This window comes from Salvelinus fontinalis, chromosome 27 (assembly GCF_029448725.1).
Source record: "Salvelinus fontinalis isolate EN_2023a chromosome 27, ASM2944872v1, whole genome shotgun sequence".
Lineage (NCBI taxonomy): Eukaryota > Metazoa > Chordata > Actinopteri > Salmoniformes > Salmonidae > Salvelinus > Salvelinus fontinalis.
In genome coordinates this window covers 16,242,807-16,267,455 of record NC_074691.1, presented here as the reverse complement: position 1 = coordinate 16,267,455, position 24,649 = coordinate 16,242,807, and the positions used below count along the sequence as shown (strand labels likewise).

The 24,649-nt window shown below is 44.5% G+C and overlaps 1 protein-coding gene across 3 annotated transcripts in view; it reads left to right on the top strand.

Annotated features, from left to right (window-relative positions):
- The window catches only part of rcan2 (regulator of calcineurin 2), a 114,668-nt gene that overhangs the window by 80,280 nt on the left and 9,739 nt on the right, over nucleotides 1-24,649 (top strand). For all 3 annotated transcript variants that reach the window (XM_055885024.1, XM_055885025.1, XM_055885026.1), the window contains 2 exons: nucleotides 11,730-11,903; nucleotides 17,442-17,613. In XM_055885024.1, coding sequence (XP_055740999.1) covers nucleotides 11,730-11,903; nucleotides 17,442-17,613 — 346 coding nt within the window. The remainder of the gene's footprint in view (nucleotides 1-11,729; nucleotides 11,904-17,441; nucleotides 17,614-24,649) is intronic.

Below are 24,649 nucleotides of genomic sequence, written 5' to 3'. Positions count from 1 at the left end.
CATCGGCCACATTTGTAATTACCGTCTAGCTCATTGTCTAGGAAGGTGCTACGTGTCACGGGTGGAAAATCAGACCTCACCACCCCTTGACTGATGTTGGGGGCGCGTCTGAAGGCTACCCGAGGGGATCTTTAAACTCAAGATGTGCCAGTGTTTTCTGAATGATGTGGTCGAACTACTGTATTTTCCGAGTAGGGAGTATTGGAGAAAGCGTTGCACTCATTGGTCCAGGGGTGGGGTGGTTTGGTAGTGAAGCTGTCATCCTGGGTCATATTTGTGTAACAGTCCTGTGCATCATGCACCCAAACCTCTGGGTAACTCTGTTGTGTAAAGCGTTCATCCAGATGGTGTTTCCCAAAGTCACTGTGTACTACAGATCCTGCGTATGTGACTGTATTGGCTGATAGGAGGGCTCTTTTTCAGGGGTGTAGAGTGGAAGCTATCTTCGTGGAACAGGAAATTCCTGTCCGTCAGCTTCCTGTATAGGTCCGTGCTAAAGCCACCCCACTCTTTGTCAAAATGTCCAGAAAACCTGTTTCATGTGCATCAAAGGTGAGCGTGAATTTCAGGTGTTCACTGTTTGCATTGACGAAGGAGCGGAATTGGTTAAGTTCCTCTGCTGTGCCCTGGAATAGAGGGAATATGTCATCAATGGAGCGTTTCCAGAGCTTGAGATTGCGCAAGAATGGATTGTTAGGGCTGGAATTCTCCTCAAACAACCCCACATAAAGATCAAATCAAACCAAATGTATTTATAAAGCCCTTCTTACATTAGCTGATATCTCAAAGTGCTGTACAGAAACCCAGCCTAAAACCCCAAACAGCAAGCAATGCAGGTGTAGAAGCACGGTGGCTAGGAAAAACTCCCTAGAAAGCCAAAACCTAGGAAGAAACCTAGAGAGGAACCAGGCTATGAGGGGTGGCCAGTCCTCTTCTGGCTGTGCCGGTTGGAGATTATAACAGAACATGGCCAAGATGTTCAAATGTTCATAAATGACCAGCATGGTCAAATAATAATAATCACAGTAGTTGTCGAGGGTGCAGCAAGTCAGCATCTCAGGAGTAAATGTCAGTGGGCTTTTCATAGCCGATCATTAAGAGTATCTCTACCGCTCCTGCGGTCTCTAGGGAGTTGAAAACAGCAGGTCTGGGACAGGTAGCAGGTCTGGGACAGATTAGCATAATTCGGTATAATTTCACTAACCATAGGCGTTTCGGTAAACCCAGTGCCATAACATGTTATGACACAGTCATAACCATGTCATAATATGTCATAACCTGTCATAATATGGTCATAACACTGTCATGACCCATATATTTACACCTGTTGTGTTATTTTATGGCTGGTTATGACACCTACATAAGAGTTTCCTTTCATTTGAAAGTTTGTTTCTTAAGTTATTTGTTGTTGTTGTGATGAACTCTTTACAGTCATGTATTTTTTTCAACTTGCAGAAAATACACTTTATAACACTGTTATGAAGCATTATGACCATCTTGTCTCACTTTACTTGGACTAAGAAAATACACTTTATGACACTGTCAAGAAGCATTATGACCATCATAATCATACAAGCCAGATAGGCCTATCACGTACATGCCTTTATGTCAGTCATCTGTCAAAAAGAGGGTGTCTTGTCCTGCTCCTGAAATCTGCTCCTACGTTCATCCCAGTCATCAACAACAGAGCATTGGGGTAGGTGCATGTCTGACATCAATTTGTGCGCAATTACAATGATAATTTAATATGGTCAATTTCAGAAAATGTTATATAACATAAACATACTGTTGTCAAGTAGGCTATGGTGTAATGGAATGTTTTGTCTTGTGTGGTAGGTGTCATAACCAGCCATAAAAGTAAAGTGTTACCGCAGTTTCTGTCTGTTGAATGTCATTTTCAAACATGAAAAGTTCTTAGTCAGAATAATCTTGGCAAGTTCAACAATTAATTTACTAGATGCTCTTATCCAGAGTAACTCACAGGAGCAATTATGGTTAAGTGCCTTGCTCAAGGGCACATTGACATTTTCACCTAGTCGGCTCGGTGATTCGAACCAGCGACCTTTTGGTTACTGGCCCAATGCTCTTAACCGCTAGGCTACCTGCTGCCACAATAGAGTACAGTACTGGTACTGCTACAATACAATACAGTTAGCGCTAGGGAGTAACATCAAGCCATAATCATCTCCCCATCAATATTGTCCAATGTCTCAAGGGTGTTAATCATGTCTGTAGAATAGAGTACATATGCAGGGTGACACCACACTGGGTTTTAGAAAGAAATCTACAAAAGCAGAATTTCTCACCATCGGAGTGAGGGGATTTTTTATTCATCCAATGCTTGTCTCTGCTCTTTAGGGAGATTATTGTAGACTCTGTGTTGTTTTTTATTCTGTATCTGAGACATCTTTTTCCATCAAACTGCAGTACGTTAAGAAGTCTCTCATTGCTGCTCATGGGAAGTGACATTTCTACTCCGGTTGTGTGTGTAAGAGTAATCCTGAACGCCTCCATACCTCTACACGATGGATGTGTTCTATAGTGTAATCGGTATCAATCTCTTAAACACACTCTAGTATGTCGACAACCAGTGTTTGGTCCTTGTGTTTAGCATGTTGCCATAGCCACCATATGGTCTCCTCAACTCCTTCCCAGAAGGGTTCACTTTCACTTTCAATCTCACAACCCCCAAAGACTTCCCTCCGCTGATCCAGCACGGGAATCACGCCACGTAAGGCTTGGTGGTCTGTTACTAAACCACCATAGAGTAAAGTTCTGGAGACCCACTTGCATGAATACTTTACACCAGTTTTTCTTGGAATGATTGGGTTGGTCACATCCTCATGGTGTGAGCAGTAGGCCTAGGCGCTGACAGTTCTGCATCATAGTTCTGCATCACACAGTTGCGTCATCGTCAACTCTTTTCCTGAACATGGGACTTGACCAGGGAGAATTCTAGGTCTTAGTTGCAGTATGGCCTGTAACTAAGGCATTGTTTTTCCTGGTCAGGTCAGGTGTTCAAAAACACTCATGGTCCTCGTTATACAATATTTATTTTGTGTTGATGGAAGAGATGTGTTCTTACACAACACAGACCATGCCTCCTGGGCCTCTGTTGAGACATCTGAGGAGTGAGATGGTGCCATAAACAGCTCCTAGTGGTGACCAAGCTCCTAGTGGTGACCAAGTGTTGCTTGCTCTCTTTCAGAATACATATTCTTTGTGTGTTCCTCTTGGTCCTGAGCCTAAAAGGAGCTAGGGCGAGTCTTTGGGAACACAATGTTACCCACTTTCTCATGCCAGATCTCCTCACTGTCTCCCAAAAAGAGAAACACAAGGGGTACTTCATCTTGTCACCCTCTTGTCTAACTTGATGACACCAAAGAAAGCAGCTCTCGTTGTGTCCACATCGTCTCTACTGGACTATCAAGGGTTTGCACTCAAGAAAGGGATCAGATTATGTTACATTGCGTACTTTATACATCGTTTATTTCGTCACTAGCAAGATTGAGTATGCAGCACAATGTGTGCTCAAGTCCTCATATGCAATCTACAATAAGTCAGTCTGGCCCAGCTAAAGCCTCGTGTCACTTGGAAGGTCAGTTAAGATGGATCAGCCATGTCCTAGTCATTCCTGTCTGTCCTCTGTAGTGGCATGTTGTACCCAGTCAGTCAGTACCTCCTGGTTGGAAATGCTGTGGGAATGTTCTGGAACATAGTATCTGGAATCTCCAGTGAAAACAATGTAGGAACAGAACACAGGCTGTTTCTGATTAACATTCTGAGTGTAGAGAGAGCACAGGACAATACAGCTCAGAGTTGGAACGCTGAACACTAGAAGCTGCTCTAAATTCCCTGTGTACTTCTGCTGCGTGTTTTACTTTAGGCCAGGAATTATCCTTTTGTATCTTTGGCATGTGTCAATGTGTCAATTGTTTTCAATTAAAATTGTCAAAAAGAAACAAAAATAGCTTCTTAGCAAAGAGCAATTTCACAAGCAATAATTTTGCTAGGACTGCCTGGGTTTGGTCTGATTGGGGAGGGGGAAACTGAAAACTAGCTGTTATTGGCAGAGAAGTTTGGAATTCATGTTCTTATTGATCTATTAATTAATTTACCGCCTGGTGATGTCACCAAAACAGGCTGAAATTTCAGGCAGTCTTTTCAAACAGCTCTTACACTAAAAGGTCATTATCATTTTCACAATTTCACAGTATTATTACAACCTCGTAGTGTGAATATAAAACACAGAAAAAACTTTGTGAAGCAGTAGGTTTCATTTGACCATTTGAGCACCATCACTTTCCAACACATCACTTCTGATACACAAAACACTTTGCAAGATCAGCTCAATTCCCTCCACTCCTCTGGCCATGGACTCAGTTTGGATGGTCCTACGTCAGAACATTAGATAATTGTTTAACCTTCAGACAGATCATTGTCCTCTGTAGTGGAAAGTATTCAGATACCCTGCCAATGAGTCAACCCTGTGTCATGTTCTCAATGTGATATACCGACTATAAATGGCTTTGCAGGGGGAAAATATAGTCATGAATAATCTGCTGCACTGTGTACAGTATGTGTGTGTGCGTGTGCATATCTTTCTCATTCTGCAGTCAGAATGTATACGATTATGGGATTCTGTGGAGTTTTTAGAGGTTGTATGAGTCATATGCATTCATTTTCCCTACTCTTAAAGTAATATGACACTTCACACTACAGTAGAGAATGTCTAATACATTATACGGTAGTCCCAGTATTTAGGGACTTTGCTTTGAAATACGGTAACAGTCAGTAACTGCTTTGAAATATGTTAACAGACAGTAACTGATTTGAAATATGGTAACAGTCAGTAACTGCTTTGAAATATGGTAACAGTCAGTCAATGTGAAATACAACATGCCTCAGGCTACTGCCAGTCTTCACTATCACTGGAGGAGAAAATGTGTGATGTCGATCTACAGGAATGTTTCTGCGAGGTCATTGCCATTTCCTCAATGTATTTTGTATTGCCTTGGATAAGAGCAGCTGTGGTGCATGATCACCTAGACACGCCTCTGGAAGCTCCTCCAGACAAGTAACAGGCCTTGCTAACAAAAGGTGCCATCACTCACTCATTCCCATCCTGTCAACTCCTGCTCATCCACTCTAACATCAGCCCTATGCCACGTCCTTCCTGACATCTAATCTAACATCCTCTTTCCCATCAGGGCCGGCCCTAGACATAAGTGACATAAGCGACCGCTTAGGGCCCCCCAAAAAAAATATATATACAGTACCAGTCAAAAGTTTGGACTCACCTACTCGTTCCATGTTTTTTTGCTATTTTACTAATAATAAATAGAATAATAGTGAAGACATCAAAACTATTAGTAGTAACCAGAACAGTGTTAAACAAATCAAAATATATTTTAGATTCTTCAAAGTAGCCACCCTTTGCCTTGATGACAGCTTTGCACACTTGGCATTCTCTCAACCAGCTTCAGGAGGTAGTCACCTGGAATGCATTTCAATTAATAGGTCTGCCTTGATTAAAGTTATTTTGTGGAATTTATTTCCTTTTTAATGCATTTGAGCCAATCAGTTGTGTTGTGACAAGGTAGGGGTGATATACAGAAGATAGCCCTATTTGGTAAAAGACCAAGTCCATATTATGGCATGAACAGCTCAAATAAGCAAAGAGAAACGAAGTCTATCATTACTTTAAGACATGAAGGTCAGTCAAACCAGAACATTTCAGGAACTTTGCAAGTTTCTTCAAGTGCAGTCACAAAAACCATCAATCGCTATGATGAAACTGGCTCTCATGAGGACCGCCGCAGGAAAGGAAGACGCAGAGTTACCTCTGCTGCAGAGGATAAGTTCATTAGAGTTACCAGCCTCAGAAATTGCAGCCAAATAAATGCTTCACAGAGTTCAAGTAACAGATACATCTCAACATCAACTGGTCAGAGGAGACTGCATGAATCAGGACTTCATGGTCGAATTGCTACAAAGAAACCAGAAGAAGAGTTTAACTTGGGCCAAAAAACACGAGCAATGGACATTAGACCGGTGGAAATCTGTCCTTTGGTCTGATGAGTCCACATTTGAAATTGTTGGTTCCAACCACTGTGTCTTTGTGAGACGCAGATTAGGTGAACTGATTATCTCTGCATGTGTTGTTCCCACAGTGAAGCATGGAGGAGGAGGTGTGATCATGTGGGGGTGCTCACATCAGGCCCTCAGCCTCAATCTCTACCTCCCTCAGAATGACCTTTTTTAGTAAACTCTTCTCCTGAACAACGTGCATTATTCCACCACTAATGTACCTGAGCCATTTGCTTAATAACTAGGAGGTATGCGCCCACCGGTCCTTTGGTAATGCATCGAGAAGGAGTATTTTTAGAAAGCAATGTCTATTCCAGCTCCAACAAAATCCTCCCTATACTTTCCTCTTCTCACCTCGCTGTCCATGTTTGTGAAGGAATGTAATACATGTTTTAATACATTCACAATGACCTCTCGGCGGAACAGACGGAAGTAGAACAGTCTAGGAAGTATTTGAATGGCATTAGGTCTATGTAAGATAAAGCACTAGTGATAGAACCTGACCCTGAGGGTGTGTAAGGTTCCTCACTAGGACGAGGTAGGTGCAAGAGTCAGGAGCAGGAGAGCACCGAGGTCCAAATTGTAAAATATTTATTTGGAAGTCCAAAACACAACAAAACTGGTCAGGAAACAAACCCAACGAAGGCGCCCAACAAAACAGGAAATCGAAGTGACAACAGGAGGAACAAAAACAATCTACTCCTAAATAAATCACAACGGCACAGACGACCGTTAGAATAGCCTGTGGCGCAATCTAGCACATGCACCAAACGTTTATTAACGAGGTTAATAAACCCACAGAAATTAACTCGATAGAACACAGGTGTAAGAAACAGACAGACACAAACGAAAAATAAAAATGTATCGGTGGTAGCTAGTAGGCCGGCGACGACGACCGCAGAGCACCTCCCGAACAGAGAGAGGAGACACTTCCGGTGGAAGTCGTGACAGGGTGATTGATTGGTGGATAAGGTTTAATGTGTGATGGGTTCCATGAGAAGTCAGCTCAGATCCACATACTGCCCTGCTAACGCTGCTGCTGCTTTCCATTCCATTGCTGATGGAGCACTCTCTTGCTCTGTGTTGTGTGGGTCTGTCTGAGGCTATAGATACATCATCTGAGCTGGAATGTTATTATACACAGAGGGAACTCAGTCTCATGTTCATGAGTTGTACGCAACACAGGGAGAGACATTGTCTGCTTTTGTCTTAGCTCTGGCTAGAAGTTGCTTCTAGGTACAGATCTAGGATTAGTTTGCCTCCCTAATCCTGATCTTAGACCATTAGGGAGAAGAATGCAAAAGTGACCTCTTATCAGTGTCTAGGGGGCAACATCATCCCAAGGTGAAACTTTGAAAACACTTCTTAAGCGGAGCAGCAATCTTTGCATGAGTTCACACAACACCCGACAACGCAGAGGGAAACTCTGCGTTAATGTGCGGATCCAAGGTACCTGGAGTGAGCCATAGCTTCATCTACTGGACAGAGCTCTATTCTACATCCCCCTCGCTGTCAGAGGGGGGTGATACAGCAACCTGAACTGAGCTGTCACCACTCATCTCCACCTCCCAGGCAGACACACACCAGTCCCAGCTGTCAGCTGCCAGGACACACACAAACACACATACACACACACACACTCCGCATCGGGAGCCTGCAACTCGCCACCGATCTCACACATACACTGACAGGAAACAAGCTCTCAGACACATTTACCGGATTGGAAAGTGACTGTCTGAATGATCTTCCTGTCTCTACAGATCAGCTCTACCAAGGAAAGTCATATTGTCATCTGTCACCGGCTCTGACATATCAAGCTGCCAGAACGCTCTCTTTGTCAGAGACGACCATTGTATCTGACTGACTCAAATTGACTCAAATTGTTGTGAATAGATGTTTTGATGAGAGTGAGATGTGACATCATGGAACTAAACTGTCAGACTAGTTTTAAACAGACATCTTGTAAACAATGTTACGTGGTCAGATTGTTTATTTGATGGAGCACTGCTGAATCTAAAATGATGCCTTGGCACAGAATGTATCCACTGACTAACAAAAGATCCATTGAATTGAATTTACATTGCATGAAGCTGCCCATGCAGTCTCACTATTGCTGATCCTTCAAAGGAGGATATCGTGGCTGTCTTCAAACGAGAGAGATAAATGAAATCCTTATGTGTTCTAGTGTTTTTTTATACATGTGCTGCTAATCAATTTACAGTAAATCTATTTTCAGGTACACAGCTAAGAACCAGATGTTCCCTTTAAAAGTGCTTATTTTCACACTCTGCTGGCTAGATGTGGCGGCTCATTTAGAAGCTGCTAGAATAGCATTTTAGCTCAGCACCATGTGGAAAGAGGGAGTGAAATAGCCCATGTACTCTGCTACGCTCTCTCTTTAAGGCTGTATTTAAAGTCTGCTTGTTATGATGGAACAACGTCTAATTTGGGAAAAGTACCTGTCTTATAACTTAACTGAGATGGGAGATTTCCATTGTGGTTTAGCGTATGAATTCACAGAATTCAGTGTTTGACACAATCATCTACAGTTGAAGTCAGAAGATTACATACACTTACTTAGGTTGAAGTCATTAAAACAATTTTTTCAACCACTCCACAGATTTCTTGTTAACAAACTACAGTTTTGGCAAGTTGCTTAGGACATCTACTTTGTGCATGACACAAGTAATTGTTCCAAAAATTGTTTACAGAGATTTATTTCACAAATAATTCACTGTATGACAATTCCAGTGGGTCAGAAGTTTACATACACTAAGTTGACTGTGCCTTTAAACAGCTTGGAAAATTCCAGACAATGATGTCATCGCTTTAGAAGCTTCTGATAGGCTAATTGATATAATTTGAGTCAATTGGAGGTGTACCTGTGGATGTATTTCAAGGCCTACCTTCAAACTCAGTGCCTCTTTGCTTGACATCACGGGAAAATCAAAAGAAATCAGCCAAGACCTCAGAAAGAAAATTGTAGACCTCCACAAGTCTGGTTCACCCTTGCGAGCAATTTCCAAACGCCTGAAGGTACCACGTTCATCTGTACAAACAATAGTACGCAAGTATAAACACCATGGGACCACGCAGCCGTCATACCGCTCAGGAAGGAGAAGCGTTCTGTCTCCTAGAGATGAACGTACTTTGGTGCGAAAAGTGCAAATCAATCCCAGAACAACAGCAAAGGACCTTGTGAAGATGCTGGAGGAAACAGGTACAAAAGTATCTGTATCCACAGTAAAACGAGTCCTATATCAACATAACCTGAAAGGCCGCTCAGCAAGGAAGAAGCCAGTGATACAAAACCGCCATAAAGAAGCCAGACTACAGTTTGCAACTGCACATGGAGAAATGTCCTCTGGTCTGATGAAACAAAAATAGAACTGTTTTGACATAATGACCATTGTTATGTTTGGAGGAAAAAGGGGAGGCTTGCAAGCCGAAGAACACCATCCCAACCGTGATGCACGGGGGTGGCAGCATCATGTTGTGGGGGTGCTTTGCTGCAGGAGGGACTGGTGCACTTCACAAAATAGATGGCATCACAAGGCAGGAAAATTCTGTGGATATATTGAAGCAACATCTCAAGACATCAGTCAGGAAGTTATAGCTTGGTCTCAAATGGGTCTTCCAAATGGACAATGACCCCAAGCATACTTCCAGAGTTGTGGCAAAATGGCTTAAGGACAACAAAGTCAAGGTATTGGAGTGGCCAACACAAAGCCCTAACCTCAATCCCATAGAAAATTTGTGGGCAGAACTGAAAAAGCGTGTGCGAGCAAGAAGGCCTACAAACCTGACTCAGTTACAGCAGCTCTGTCAGGAGGAATGGTCTAAAATTCACCCATCTTATTGTGGGAAGCTTGTGGAAGGCTACCCGAAACGTTTGACCCAAGTTAAACAATTTAAAGGCAATGCTACCAAATACTAATAGAGTGAATGTAAACTTCTGACCCACTGGGAATGTGATGAAATAAAAGCTGAAATAAATCATTCTCTCAACTATTATTCTGACATTTCACATTCTTAAAATAAAGTGGTGATCCTAACTGACCTAAGACAGGGACTTTTTTACAAAGATTAAATGTCAGGAGTTTTGAAGAACTGAGTTTAAATGTATTTGGCTAAGGTGTATGTAAACTTCCGACTTCAACTGTATATTGTTCACTTGTCCTGTGAATGACCTGGTCTATGAACTCTATCTGCTTGGGTCATCCTGGGGTCATGAGGTGGGACCATAGAGGACAAACCGCTCTCTAGAACATGGCTACAGTAACAAATCAAATCAAATTTTATTTGTCACATACACATGGTTAGCAGATGTTAATGCGAGTGTAGTCGAAATGCTTGTGCTTCTAGTTCCGACTGTGCAGTAATATCTAACAAGTAATCGAACAATTTCACAATAACTACCTTATACACACAAGTGTAAAGGAACGATTAAGAATATGTCCATAAAAATATATGGATGAGCGATGGCCGAACGGCATAGGCAAGATGCAGTAGATGGTATAGACTACAGTATATACATATGAGATGAGTAATGTAGGGTAAGTAAACATTATATAAAGTGGCATTGTTTAAAGTGGCTAGTGATATATTTATTACATCCAATTTTTTATTATTAAAGTGGCTAGAGGTTTGAGTCAGTATGTTGGCAGCAGCCACTCAATGTTAGTGATGGCTGTTTATCAGTCTGATGAACAGAGATGTTGTGTCAGAGATCAGCCCTGAGGCTGTGAGAGAATTTCCCAGAACTGACTATCTCCCATCTTCTCCTCTTTCCCCTCGCTCTGCCTACCTCTGTATCTATATTCCCTCACTTTGTCTCTCCCCCCGTCTCTCTTTCTCTCTCCCTTCTCTCTCGCTCTCTCTGTCCTCTCTCTTTCCTTGCTTTACGGAGCACAGGGCAGGTCTGGGATGTGAGATTATCCTCAAATTAGACAACTTCATTAGCTCTGCTCTCCAGCAGGAAATTAATGCTAAACGAGCGGCTAGGCTAGATTCCAACCAACCAAACACACACACACACACACACACACACACACACACACACACACACACACACACACACACACACACACACACACACACACACACACACACACACACACACACACACACTAATGATCTCGCCAACACTAATGATAACAAAGCATCTATAAATAGGCTGAATGAGTGGCAGAGGGAAGTGCCACTCAACTTGACCTTTCTGTGGTGACACCTCTCCTTGAGGAACACACAGATCTATCAAGACTAGAGGAAACCAGCAGCACTAAGGAGGACAAGACAGACAGCTCCTTATCTCTCTCTCTCTTGCTCTCCATCTCTCATCTGGCCAGGTTTAATGAATGGGATGTTTATTGGTTAGGCAACAGAAAACATCGTCTTGTTTACACCCAGTAAAGAGACCTGCAGCATCCTCTGTCCATGATAAACAGCTTATTAACTAGAGAAAGGATTCTGTGTTTCCTGGAGGAGGCTGCAGGGAACCTCACCCCAGACACTGCTTCATGTCTCCCTCTCCCTCCGTCCACTGTATTATTCATGCCTTGGCATTTACCACCTGAAACCATATTATCCACAACCTCATCTGTGGTTTGTTTTTGTCTCTCTATATTGGCTTTGTTCAGGAGATGTTCGAGTCCCTGTTCCTGGCCTACGATGAGCGGGTGACGTTTCAGCTGTTCAAGAGCTTCCGGCGTGTCCGCATCAACTTCAGCAACCCCAAAGCAGCCGCCAGCGCCAGGATAGAGCTGCACGAAACGCCCTTCAGAGGCAAGAAGCTCAAACTCTACTTTGCCCAGGTCAGTAGCTATACAGTACAACAAGCAGGACTGACTGCCAACAGACTGGGACTTTGATTTACCCCTTATGTTAGTTCTGTTGTCTATTGCTGGAAGGAAAGGACACATTAAAGTGATGCTCCAGAGCTTTTGTTTAATTTCAGCAGTAGTTTTGAAAGTAGTGCTCACGAACCAAAATGGGTCCCCAAAAACGTTGTACAAATGTGTACTACATCATCCATTTTGTATGATATGTTACATCCTGCAATACATTTATATATATTTCACATTCTTAAAATAAAGTGGTGATCCTAACTGACCTAAGACAAGGAAGTTGTACTAGGATTAAATGTCAGGATTTGTGAAAAACTGAGTTTAAATGTATTTGGCTAAGGTATATGTAAACTTCCGACTTCAACTGTATATATATATATATATGTGTGTGTGTGTTTGTGTTACAAATTAGTAAGTGCTTAAGATCTTGGGCTGCATCTTTAAAGCACAAGCTTTAGTTAGGGTGTGTAGTTCAGGGAAAAACTGTGTTTATGGAAAATAGTCTCATGTTTACATTTTGTCACCGATGCAGTGTGACTAATAATAAAACCCTCTCCAGGGTGTGTGTGTGTGTGTGTGTGTGTTTGTGCCCTCCTCCTTGCAGAAGCAGTTTGTGATTGCTCCACATTAGCCAATAGGCCTGTCTAATTCCTCTCCCAGTGGTTATCAGGGTCACAAGCGCTCCGCTGAAGCAGAGAGAGATGAAGTCCATGACTGTTAGAGATCATATCTGCAGGCCGGTGTGTTACGCTGTGCTGCCTGGAGACTGGACGACACAGACACTTCACAGCACTCTGATGATCTACCTGTGATCTGGACCTATTAGCTGTTAGTCAAGATGACAGGCCAGGTGGTGATGTGGCTCTGTAACCCAGTAGACTAGTGTTGGTCCTGGAGAGCAGGGAGGTCTGTAACCCAGTAGACTAGTGTTGGTCCTGGAGAACAGGGAGGTCTGTAACCCAGTAGACTAGTGTTGGTCCTGGAGAGCAGGGAGGTCTGTAACCCAGTAGACTAGTGTTGGTCCTGGAGAACAGGGAGGTCTGTAACCCAGTAGACTAGTGTTGGTCCTGGAGAGCAGGGAGGTCTGTAACCCAGTAGACTAGTGTTGGTCCTGGAGAATAGGGAGGTCTGTAACCCAGTAGACTAGTGTTGGTCCTGGAGAACAGGGAGGTCTGTAACCCAGTAGACTAGTGTTGGTCCTGGAGAACAGGGAGGTCTGTAACCCAGTAGACTAGTGTTGGTCCTGGAGAACAGGGAGGTCTGTAACCCAGTAGACTAGTGTTGGTCCTGGAGAACAGGGAGGTCTGTAACCCAGTAGACTAGTGTTGGTCCTGGAGAGCAGGGAGGTCTGTAACCCAGTAGACTAGTGTTGGTCCTGGAGAGCAGGGAGGTCTGTAACCCAGTAAACTAGTGTTGGTCCTGGGGAACAGGGAGGTCTGTAACCCAGTAGACTAGTGTTGGTCCTGGCGAGCAGGGAGGTCTGTAACCCAGTAGACTAGTGTTGGTCCTGGAGAATAGGGAGGTCTGTAACCCAGTAGACTAGTGTTGGTCCTGGAGAGCAGGGAGGTCTGTAACCCAGTAGACTAGTGTTGGTCCTGGAGAGCAGGGAGGTCTGTAACCCAGTAGACTAGTGTTGGTCCTGAAGAGCAGGGAGGTCTGTAACCCAGTAAACTAGTGTTGGTCCTGGAGAACAGGGAGGTCTGTAACCCAGTAGACTAGTGTTGGTCCTGGAGAGCAGGGAGGTCTGTAACCCAGTAGACTAGTGTTGGTCCTGAAGAGCAGGGAGGTCTGTAACCCAGTAGACTAGTGTTGGTCCTGGAGAACAGGGAGGTCTGTAACCCAGTAGACTAGTGTTGGTCCTGGAGAACAGGGAGGTCTGTAACCCAGTAGACTAGTGTTGGTCCTGAAGAGCAGGGAGGTCTGTAACCCAGTAGACTAGTGTTGGTCCTGGAGAACAGGGAGGTCTGTAACCCAGTAGACTAGTGTTGGTCCTGGAGAACAGGGAGGTCTGTAACCCAGTAGACTAGTGTTGGTCCTGGAGAGCAGGGAGGTCTGTAACCCAGTAGACTAGTGTTGGTCCTGAAGAGCAGGGAGGTCTGTAACCCAGTAGACTAGTGTTGGTCCTGGAGAACAGGGAGGTCTGTAACCCAGTAGACTAGTGTTGGTCCTGGAGAAAAGGGAGGTCTGTAACCCAGTAAACTAGTGTTGGTCCTGGAGAACAGGGAGGTCTGTAACCCAGTAGACTAGTGTTGGTCCTGGAGAACAGGGAGGTCTGTAACCCAGTAGACTAGTGTTGGTCCTGAAGAGCAGGGAGGTCTGTAACCTAGTAGACTAGTGTTGGTCCTGGAGAACAGGGAGGTCTGTAACCCAGTAGACTAGTGTTGGTCCTGGAGAGCAGGGAGGTCTGTAACCCAGTAGACTAGTGTTGGTCCTGGAGAGCAGGGAGGTCTGTAACCCAGTAGACTAGTGTTGGTCCTGGAGAATAGGGAGGTCTGTAACCCAGTAGACTAGTGTTGGTCCTGGAGAGCAGGGAGGTCTGTAACCCAGTAGACTAGTGTTGGTCCTGAAGAGCAGGGAGGTCTGTAACCCAGTAGACTAGTGTTGGTCCTGGAGAACAGGGAGGTCTGTAACCCAGTAGACTAGTGTTGGTCCTGGAGAACAGGGAGGTCTGTAACCCAGTAGACTAGTGTTGGTCCTGAAGAGCAGGGAGGTCTGTAACCCAGTAGACTAGTGTTGGTCCTGGAGAACAGGGAGGTCTGTAACCCAGTAGACTAGTGTTGGTCCTGGAGAACAGGGAGGTCTGTAACCCAGTAGACTAGTGTTGGTCCTGGAGAGCAGGGAGGTCTGTAACCCAGTAGACTAGTGTTGGTCCTGAAGAGCAGGGAGGTCTGTAACCCAGTAGACTAGTGTTGGTCCTGGAGAACAGGGAGGTCTGTAACCCAGTAGACTAGTGTTGGTCCTGGAGAAAAGGGAGGTCTGTAACCCAGTAAACTAGTGTTGGTCCTGGAGAACAGGGAGGTCTGTAACCCAGTAGACTAGTGTTGGTCCTGGAGAACAGGGAGGTCTGTAACCCAGTAGACTAGTGTTGGTCCTGAAGAGCAGGGAGGTCTGTAACCTAGTAGACTAGTGTTGGTCCTGGAGAACAGGGAGGTCTGTAACCCAGTAGACTAGTGTTGGTCCTGGAGAGCAGGGAGGTCTGTAACCCAGTAGACTAGTGTTGGTCCTGGAGAGCAGGGAGGTCTGTAACCCAGTAGACTAGTGTTGGTCCTGGAGAATAGGGAGGTCTGTAACCCAGTAGACTAGTGTTGGTCCTGGAGAGCAGGGAGGTCTGTAACCCAGTAGACTAGTGTTGGTCCTGGAGAGCAGGGAGGTCTGTAACCCTGTAGACTAGTGTTGGTCCTGGGGAACAGGGAGGTCTGTAACCCAGTAGACTAGTGTTGGTCCTGGAGAACAGGGAGGTCTGTAACCCAGTAGACTAGTGTTGGTCCTGGAGAGCAGGGAGGTCTGTAACCCAGTAGACTAGTGTTGGTCCTGGAGAATAGGGAGGTCTGTAACCCAGTAGACTAGTGTTGGTCCAGAAGAGCAGGGAGGTCTGTAACCCAGTAGACTAGTGTTGGTCCTGAAGAGCAGGGAGGTCTGTAACCCAGTAGACTAGTGTTGGTCCTGGAGAGCAGGGAGGTCTGTAACCCAGTAGACTAGTGTTGGTCCTGGAGAATATGGAGGTCTGTAACCCAGTAGACTAGTGTTGGTCCTGAAGAGCAGGGAGGTCTGTAACCCAGTAGACTAGTGTTGGTCCTGGAGAACAGGGAGGTCTGTAACCCAGTAGACTAGTGTTGGTCCTGGAGAGCAGGGAGGTCTGTAACCCAGTAGACTAGTGTTGGTCCTGGAGAATAGGGAGGTCTGTAACCCAGTAGACTAGTGTTGGTCCTGGAGAACAGGGAGGTCTGTAACCCAGTAGACTAGTGTTGGTCCTGAAGAGCAGGGAGGTCTGTAACCCAGTAGACTAGTGTTGGTCCTGGAGAACAGGGAGGTCTGTAACCCAGTAGACTAGTGTTGTTCCTGGAGAACAGGGAGGTCTGTAACCCAGTAGACTAGTGTTGGTCCTGGAGAACAGGGAGGTCTGTAACCCAGTAGACTAGTGTTGGTCCTGGAGAGCAGGGAGGTCTGTAACCCAGTAGACTAGTGTTGGTCCTGGAGAATAGGGAGGTCTGTAACCCAGTAGACTAGTGTTGGTCCTGGAGAGCAGGGAGGTCTGTAACCCAGTAGACTAGTGTTGGTCCTGGAGAGCAGGGAGGTCTGTAACCCAGTAGACTAGTGTTGGTCCTGGAGAATAGGGAGGTCTGTAACCCAGTAGACTAGTGTTGGTCCTGGAGAACAGGGAGGTCTGTAACCCAGTAGACTAGTGTTGGTCCTGGAGAATAGGGAGGTCTGTAACCCAGTAGACTAGTGTTGGTCCTGGAGAGCAGGGAGGTCTGTAACCCAGTAGACTAGTGTTGGTCCTGGAGAACAGGGAGGTCTGTAACCCAGTAGACTAGTGTTGGTCCTGGAGAACAGGGAGGTCTGTAACCCAGTAGACTAGTGTTGGTCCTGGAGAGCAGGGAGGTCTGTAACCCAGTAGACTAGTGTTGGTCCTGGAGAACAGGGAGGTCTGTAACCCAGTAAACTAGTGTTGGTCCTGGAGAATAGGGAGGTCTGTAACCCAGTAAACTAGTGTTGGTCCTGGAGAATAGGGAGGTCTGTAACCCAGTAGACTAGTGTTGGTCCTGAAGAGCAGGGAGGTCTGTAACCCAGTAGACTAGTGTTGGTCCTGGAGAGCAGGGAGGTCTGTAACCCAGTAGACTAGTGTTGGTCCTGGAGAATATGGAGGTCTGTAACCCAGTAGACTAGTGTTGGTCCTGAAGAGCAGGGAGGTCTGTAACCCAGTAGACTAGTGTTGGTCCTGGAGAATAGGGAGGTCTGTAACCCAGTAGACTAGTGTTGGTCCTGGAGAGCAGGGAGGTCTGTAACCCAGTAGACTAGTGTTGGTCCTGGAGAGCAGGGAGGTCTGTAACCCAGTAGACTAGTGTTGGTCCTGGAGAACAGAGAGGTCTGTAACCCAGTAAACTAGTGTTGGTCCTGGAGAACAGGGAGGTCTGTAACCCAGTAGACTAGTGTTGGTCCTGGAGAGCAGGGAGGTCTGTAACCCAGTAGACTAGTGTTGGTCCTGGGGAACAGTGGAGAGGAACCCATGGCCCAGACAATGATCCTTCCCAGTCAGTGTCCTTTAACCTCAGCTCTCTGGCTGGCTGAATCAGGTCTCAGCAGGACCCTTGGAACTAAGATGTGCAACTAACTGACTGTCTGGAGTGTAGAATCGTACAGCCTTGTCCTGGATTATTTTTTAAAAAGCCAATCACTAAGAGACATCTGATTAAAACTGATTCACTAATTATTGGTCTGTACCCCCCCCCCCCTCTCTCTCTCTATCCCTCTATCACTCTGTCTCTCTATCCCTCCCTCCCCCAGGTCCAGAACCCAGTATCAGATGGTGATAACCTGCACCTGGCTCCTCCCCAGCCCTCTAAACAGTTCCTCATCTCCCCTCCCGGCTCGCCGCCCATTGGCTGGCAGCAGATAGACGAGACCACGCCCGTCATCAACTACGACCTGCTCTATGCTGTGGCCAAGCTGGGCCCCGGTGAGTCATACCACTAGTTACACACTACATGCTGTTTTTCATTCTCTCCGTTACTCTCCTTTTCGTAGCGTGACCGCTCTGTTTCAGCTCTACTTTCTCTGTCTCCACCTTTCTCTCACACCTTTCTGTTGTTCTCACTGTTTCACTCCTTCAGTCATTTCTGTCTCTTTCTTATCTTCCTCTTACACGCTGTCCTATTGGCTCACATCTCTCACTTCCTCCGTCAATATATCCAGTGATACGTGATGTAATAGGACATCCTGGAGCACCTCCCCTCGGTCAAGCAGGACGTCAGGTCACATTCTTCTTGTTTAAAAGGTACAACGGTCAGAACCTGTACCTTTAAATGTTATTGGTATTCATAGAATACATCCTCTGGTGCTGGGCACTGTGTGTCCTATAATCAGCTTTAATGCCGTAGAGACTAGAGGAGAATTTCTATTGGCTGAAACCAGTGTTGGGGACAACGTGTTATAAAGGTATTGAGTAACAAAACTTGTCACTTTGATTGAAGGCAACAAGTCAAATGTAATATACAACTATTTTTAAGTAACGAATCCCCACACTGCCTGAATCCCAGTTGACCTTCGGATGCATCAGGAAGTTGTACTGCCGTGCAATGTAAAGCCCTTTGAGTCCTTAAAAAGTCATTATGATCATAACAAGACTATCAACTCCTGTAGATTTCCACCTCAGCTTATAGGGAAGGTTGTGTTCTGGCGTTAATGACCGTGTCATGTCCAGAAGTCCAGTTAGTGTTTGTGGTGGACCACCCACGTAGACCGACAGAGTAGGTGACCGCCCGGGAGGTGACCGTCCATTTCATTGAAGATGAGTCAGGTCACCCTCTCTACTCCCCAGCTGTTGGTCTGATTACGTACTGTAGCCTACTGTTCCCATTGGAAACATGGTCCACCAGGTTGATTACAGGCAACAAGCCATTTACACATGTATTTAAACTGAGGTGGGACATTCCACACAAGGTTGTCCCAGAGTCCATCTCAAATAGTCCTGTATTTAGATCCATGGACATGTTTAGCGCTGTCTGTCACAGGCTGTAATGTAATGTAATACTACCTAGTAGGTTTCCTATGAAATCTATTGATTCAAAAGAATTTCACACACAATAGAATATGACCGAGGTTGAGATGGAGTGACTTGTCATGTCGGTAACATCTCTCACTGGTTTAAGACATGATTTGGATTTAATGAACAGCACTCCAGTTCCGGATGTATCCTATCCTCCTTCGCTCCCCGCTGCTCCCGTCTGCCTCTGTTTTCCATGCCATCAGAGGGGCCGTGCTACTTCGCTAGATTGAATTTGCCGCCGACTTGAAAGCGCTGCGACCCAAAGCAGTGCCCCTCTCTTCACAAAGGTTCCGCTGCACGTCGTCATGTCAACCATGAATAATGCATGAGGGTGAGAGACGTTAACGACCTGTCACTACTGACTCCCTGTACACTAATGGTTTATTCATCTCTGCTATGAGAGGAATATCGACAAGTCTCTCTCTCAACCTCCCCAACTCTCCTCTGGGATATAGTCACCTCAGCCACCATGTCATTCAGTCAGGAGAGAGTGACAACCACAATTGTGTCTGGCTTGATAATGATGGCTGTCTTTGAGTAAGAGGTTTAGTCAGAGCAAGCAGCGGATGCAAATGGGAATCAGTTAGCTGTTATGTCTTCTTGTCGTTTGAAATAGACCTAAACGGAGTGTCAATCATCTTTTTGTCTGGCATGTCTGGCATGTTTTTTTATATCTCACTAAATGCCTGATACTAGAGTGCTTTTTGTCCAGCAAAAAGCCAAGTTTGGTGATTACATAGTGTCCAGTAGTTAAGCTGTGAAGCTAGGCTACTATTTTCTTACAATGCTTCATCTCAGTGTGTATGTAAATGTACAGGGATTATATTCCATACAGCCAGAGTCAAGTCCATCTGCCTTCCTGGCCAGAGCCTCATTTTCTTATCAGAACAGCTGTTTCACAGATTCTTGCCATTCTGCTAATTTTAGCTTGACTTTGCTGGAGCTGCCAAACACATGGTTAACTCCCACGTAAATAAACCCTTACTCCCAGTCAATGATATGAAGGGAGGGAGAGAGAGAGAGATAACACCTGCAGTTTCTTGCTAACCTCTCTCTTTCTCCCTCTCACGCTCTCTCTCATTCCTTCTCCCTCCCTCTCTCGCTCTGCTCTATCCCCCCCTCAATCAAGGAGGCCATTTTGAAAAGTGAATATTGAATGTCACGCACTGTCTGTCTGTCTGTCTGTCTGTCTGTCTGCCTATCTCTTCTATTTGTAGCTGCAGTGGATGTTAAAATGGCTCTGGGTGGTGGGTTGAGATGTAGGAACATTTAGATTATGCAACAGGGTTTGACATTACTAACTCTCAGCTGTCAACCCCCTAAGGAACTGTATCTTTCTTTCTTTCTTTCTCTCTCTCTTTCACTTTCTCTTTCTTTCTTTCTTTCTTTCTCTCTCTCCCTCTCTCTCTTTCACTTTCTCTTTCTTTCTTTCTCTCTCTCTCTCTCTCTCTCTCTCTCTTTCTTTCTTTCTTTCTTTCTCTCTCTCTCTCTCTCTCTCTTTCACCTCTCCTTCTTTCTTTCTTTCTTTCTTTCTTTCTTTCTTTCTCTCTCTCTCTCTCTCTCTCTCTCTCTCTCTCTCTCTCTCTCTCTCTCAATTTCAATTTCAATTACATTTCAATTTAAGGGACTTTATTGGCATGGGAAACATATGTTTACATTGCCAAAGCAAGTTAAATAGATAATAAACAAATATTGCTGCGATGGCACACCGTTTTTATTTATCTAACTAGACAAGTCAGTTAAGAACAAATTATTATTTACAATGACAGCCTAGGAACAGTGGGTTAACTGCCTTATTCAGGGGCAGAACGACAGATTTTTACTTTGTCAGCTCAGGGATTCGATCTAGCAACCTTTCGGTTACTGGCCCAACGCTCTAACCACAAGGCTACCTGCCGTGTGGTATTTCACCCAATAGATATGTGAGTTTATTAAAATTGGGGTGGGTCTGTGTAATCTGAGGGAAATTTGTGTCTCTTATATGGTCATACATTTGGCAGGAGGTTAGTAAGTGCAGCACAGTTTCCACCTCATTTTGTGGGCAGTGAGCACATAGCCTGTCTTCTCTTGAGAGCCAGGTCTGCCTACGGTAGCCTTTCTCAATAGCAAGGCTATTCTCACTTTATTCTTAAAAATATATATATTTTACTAGGCAAGTCAGTTAAGAACAAATTCTTATTTTCAATGACAGCCTAGGAACAGTGGGTTAACAGCTTTGTTCAGGGGCAGAACGACATATTTTTACCTTGTCAGCTCAGGGATTAGATCTTGCAACCTTTCGGTTACTGACCTAACTCTCTAACCACTAGACTACCTCCCACCCACTTATTCTGTACATAGTCAAAGCTTTCCTTAATTTTGGGTCAGTCACAGTGGTCAGGTATTCTGCCACTGTGTACTCTCTGTTTAGGGCCAAATAGCATTCTAGTTTTCTCTGTTTTTTTGTTAATTCTTTACAATGTGTCAAGTAATTATCTTTTTGTTTTCTCATGATTTGGTTGGGTCTAATTGTGTTGCTGTCCTGGAGCTCTCTCTCCCCCCAAATCCCATCAAAACACATCCCGCTGAGAGTTATCTCACTCTCTCTCGCTCCATCTATCCTCCCTCTCTCTCGGTCCCTCTATCCTCACTCTCGCTCCCTCTATCCCTCCTCCTCTCCCTGATCTGATACGCTGGGGTCATCCCTATACCTCAGGGAATAGACTGCAAGACTGCATAGGCCCACTAACTGGAAGATACCGTAGGCCTATAACTAAGATTGGTTACTCATATGAGTCCTCAAGATCAGTTGCATTTGAATAGAATGATATTCCTGTATCTATCAAGATAGACATACAGTACACTTACAATCCTCTCATATTTACTGGAACACCATTTCATATTCATATTGAGTTCCTGTTTGATATTACGCACATCTATTATCATGTAATAGTAGTGGATAGTGGTACTGTAGGTAGTGATTCACCTAGTCCAATGAAGCACAAGATGGTGAAAGTGATCTTACCCGTCACTGTAACCAGGCTCATTGTGTACGGGACATTGACAGGCTTCATACTGTATAATAACTCTACAGACGGTTAGAGTTGGTTCTAAGCAAATCTCCCATTCATAGTCATTAACACTGTAGGTGTACTTGTTAGTGGAGCCCAGGCCCTGTTAGTATGGGTCAGCCTGGGCTACAGGTACGTCTCTCTGGGGCCGAGAGCTCTCTCTCGCTTGGTGTAAACCCCCAGGACAGCTGGAGGTGACCACCATACACCAGCCACTTCATGGCCTCACAGCCCTTTAAGTCGCTCTATATGGTGTCTAACTTTTACAAGCACAAAAATATCCCACTTGAAACGTTCCTTTACTAGTCAACCATGCATGTCCCCTCACAAGCACACAGTGATGCATCTGGTGGAACCCACAAACCCTATAAGTCCCTTTCACTACTAACTGAATCACTGTAAGTGTATACAGCACATGAAATGTCTCTCAAGTGACTGCATTCTTTCCTCTGTTTAGGGACTAGAGTGGGTTGCATAAGAGATTCATTTAAAGGATATTGCATATTCATGGGAGTGGAGCAGAGCAGGATCAAACTGGTCTTTACCTCCTGTATCGCTGGCCTTTCGTTTATACACTGACCTAGAATCAGAAGTGGAGCAGAGGCTGTCTCTGAACTCAGAGGTCAGAGACTGACATGAGGTCAGGGAATCGTAGTGCTTGAAGATGACTGTGTGAAAACAGTGTCTTTGGAGTAGAGGGTAAATGGTATGTACTGTAAGCAAGTGGGAATGGTTATTATCTGACATGTTTAGAACACTTCAAGTGCAGCAGCTAAAATGTGATTGGGCTAACAATAACGATGCCTTGGTGGTGAATATTTCCTGGTACACTGAAGTAGCACTTCAGTGATAAGGCCTGGGCATATGCCTTTTATGTCATGGAATAGAGTGCAGTATGTATATGAACGTACACTTTTAAAACCCTGTTTAGACTCTGATGTAAGGCTGTAGAGTTCAGTTTGTATAGAAACATTTTATTTTAAAGCTCTACCTTTTAAACTGTAAACATTACAGGTTCTTACCATAGCTATCTGGCATACATCATTAGTGTATGTTTGTGTGTATGCGTACGTGCATACTCCATAGTGTGTGTGTGTGTGTGTGTGTGTGTGTGTGTGTGTGTGTGTGTGTGTGTGTGTGTGTGTGTGTGTGTGTGTGTGTGTGTGTGTGTGTGTGTGTGTGTGTGTGTGTGTGTGTGTGTGTGTGTGTGTGAGAGCGCATTGCAGGCTTTTATTCTTCAGAGTATTAGTGGAGAGGCTTACTACTGAGAGAGTTAACTCAATCAGTCTGGTGTTTCACGTTCATTTAACCTTCATATATTAGTTTATTGACACCGTCTTTAAGCTGTAAACATTGTAATGTTTCGGCTGTTTCCTAACTACATTAAACTGTCTCAACTCATCCCCATTAAAACCAGCAGCAAGAGAAAGACCAAAACTGCAGGGCTTTGCATATGGTTACAGAAACAAATTACTCATTCCTTATACATACCTTGATCATGTCAGATTGACCTATTCCAGCGTGGCAATAATAGCCAGTTACACAAGGAGAGGAAGTGTTTGTGTGTGTGTGTGTTGTGTGTGTGTCGTGTGTGTGTCGTGTGTGTGTCTTGTGTGTGTGTGTGTTTGCACTGGCAATTTTAACATGTAAATCTTGGTGGGGCAAGATTTGCATGTCAGCAAAGCCACTACACAACATAACACTAAACAATACATTGATTGCACTATAACGGTGACAAACGGTGCCCACAAACTGTTAAGGCCAACATAAAGCTGTCCTAACAGCAGAGTTTTATTTTCAGCAGCATGGAGTTAATTCTTACCACCGCTACACCTGGCTATCAGCAGAGCCTTGTCTGGCAGGCAATCCTTCATTTCGATTAAGACATTAATGAGCGAGCTAGGACGGACGTAGTCAATATAACTTTTGAAATGTACAGCGACAGAATTCAGAACATGGGCTGTTCTTACAGTATTCTCCCTGTACACCAAGTCAGAACAGTAGGATAAATAAAGGGGGTATATAAGCAGACAATGAAAGCTCTTACAATATTCGATGATGACATTTCTCTTAAACAGGCTTTAGGCTACATGTACATCACTAAGTCAGAACAGTAGGCTAAGTTATGAGGGGGAAGGGACCAAATGATTAGGTTGAGGCACATGGGTTACTAACAGCTTACTACACAACATACACTTAGTATTACTTTCTTAGCTACAGAATACATATCTCCCTGGAATATTACATCATTTATGCAGCAGCATACAATACATTTTTGGACTCACCTTGTTGTGCTGTGCTCACTTGAACAGGAAGTTGGCACGGCGGTCCTTCTTGTGGGCAAATTTTGTCATAAAACTTTGTCCTCAAAGTCTGGCATTCTCTGGATTTATGGTGCTTTCAAGACAACTGGGAAGTCTGAAAAAAACAAGGTTGAATCATGATGTCAGTGATCTTCAGGTCAGAGCTCTAGAAAGAGGCCAGAGTTGCCGACTTGGAATTCCGAGTAGGATGACCGTTCAAAATTTTTCCAGTTGGAGATAGTTTTTTTCAGGTTCCCAGTTGTCTTGGACTCACTGAAGTCTGAGATTTCCCATTTCTGAGTTTCCAGTTGTTTTGAACATGGCAGAAGTCATGCTGGATTGATAACATGGCCAATGTATTCAACCATTTCTGGTCCATGGTGTTGCGTGTGAATGTTTATCTTTTTAAGCTCGGAAAAGAGACACTTTCAGACGGATGTTTTAAACCCAGACCTGGACCACACACCATCTCCACCGAATAGCAGGCAGTTGAAGCAAAATAGTGATTGCTTTGCAACGCTTGCAGTTAGCCACTGATTCCTTCCAAACCACTCATTGTTGAAGTTGCGATTTCTGACTTGCTGTGTAATGTTT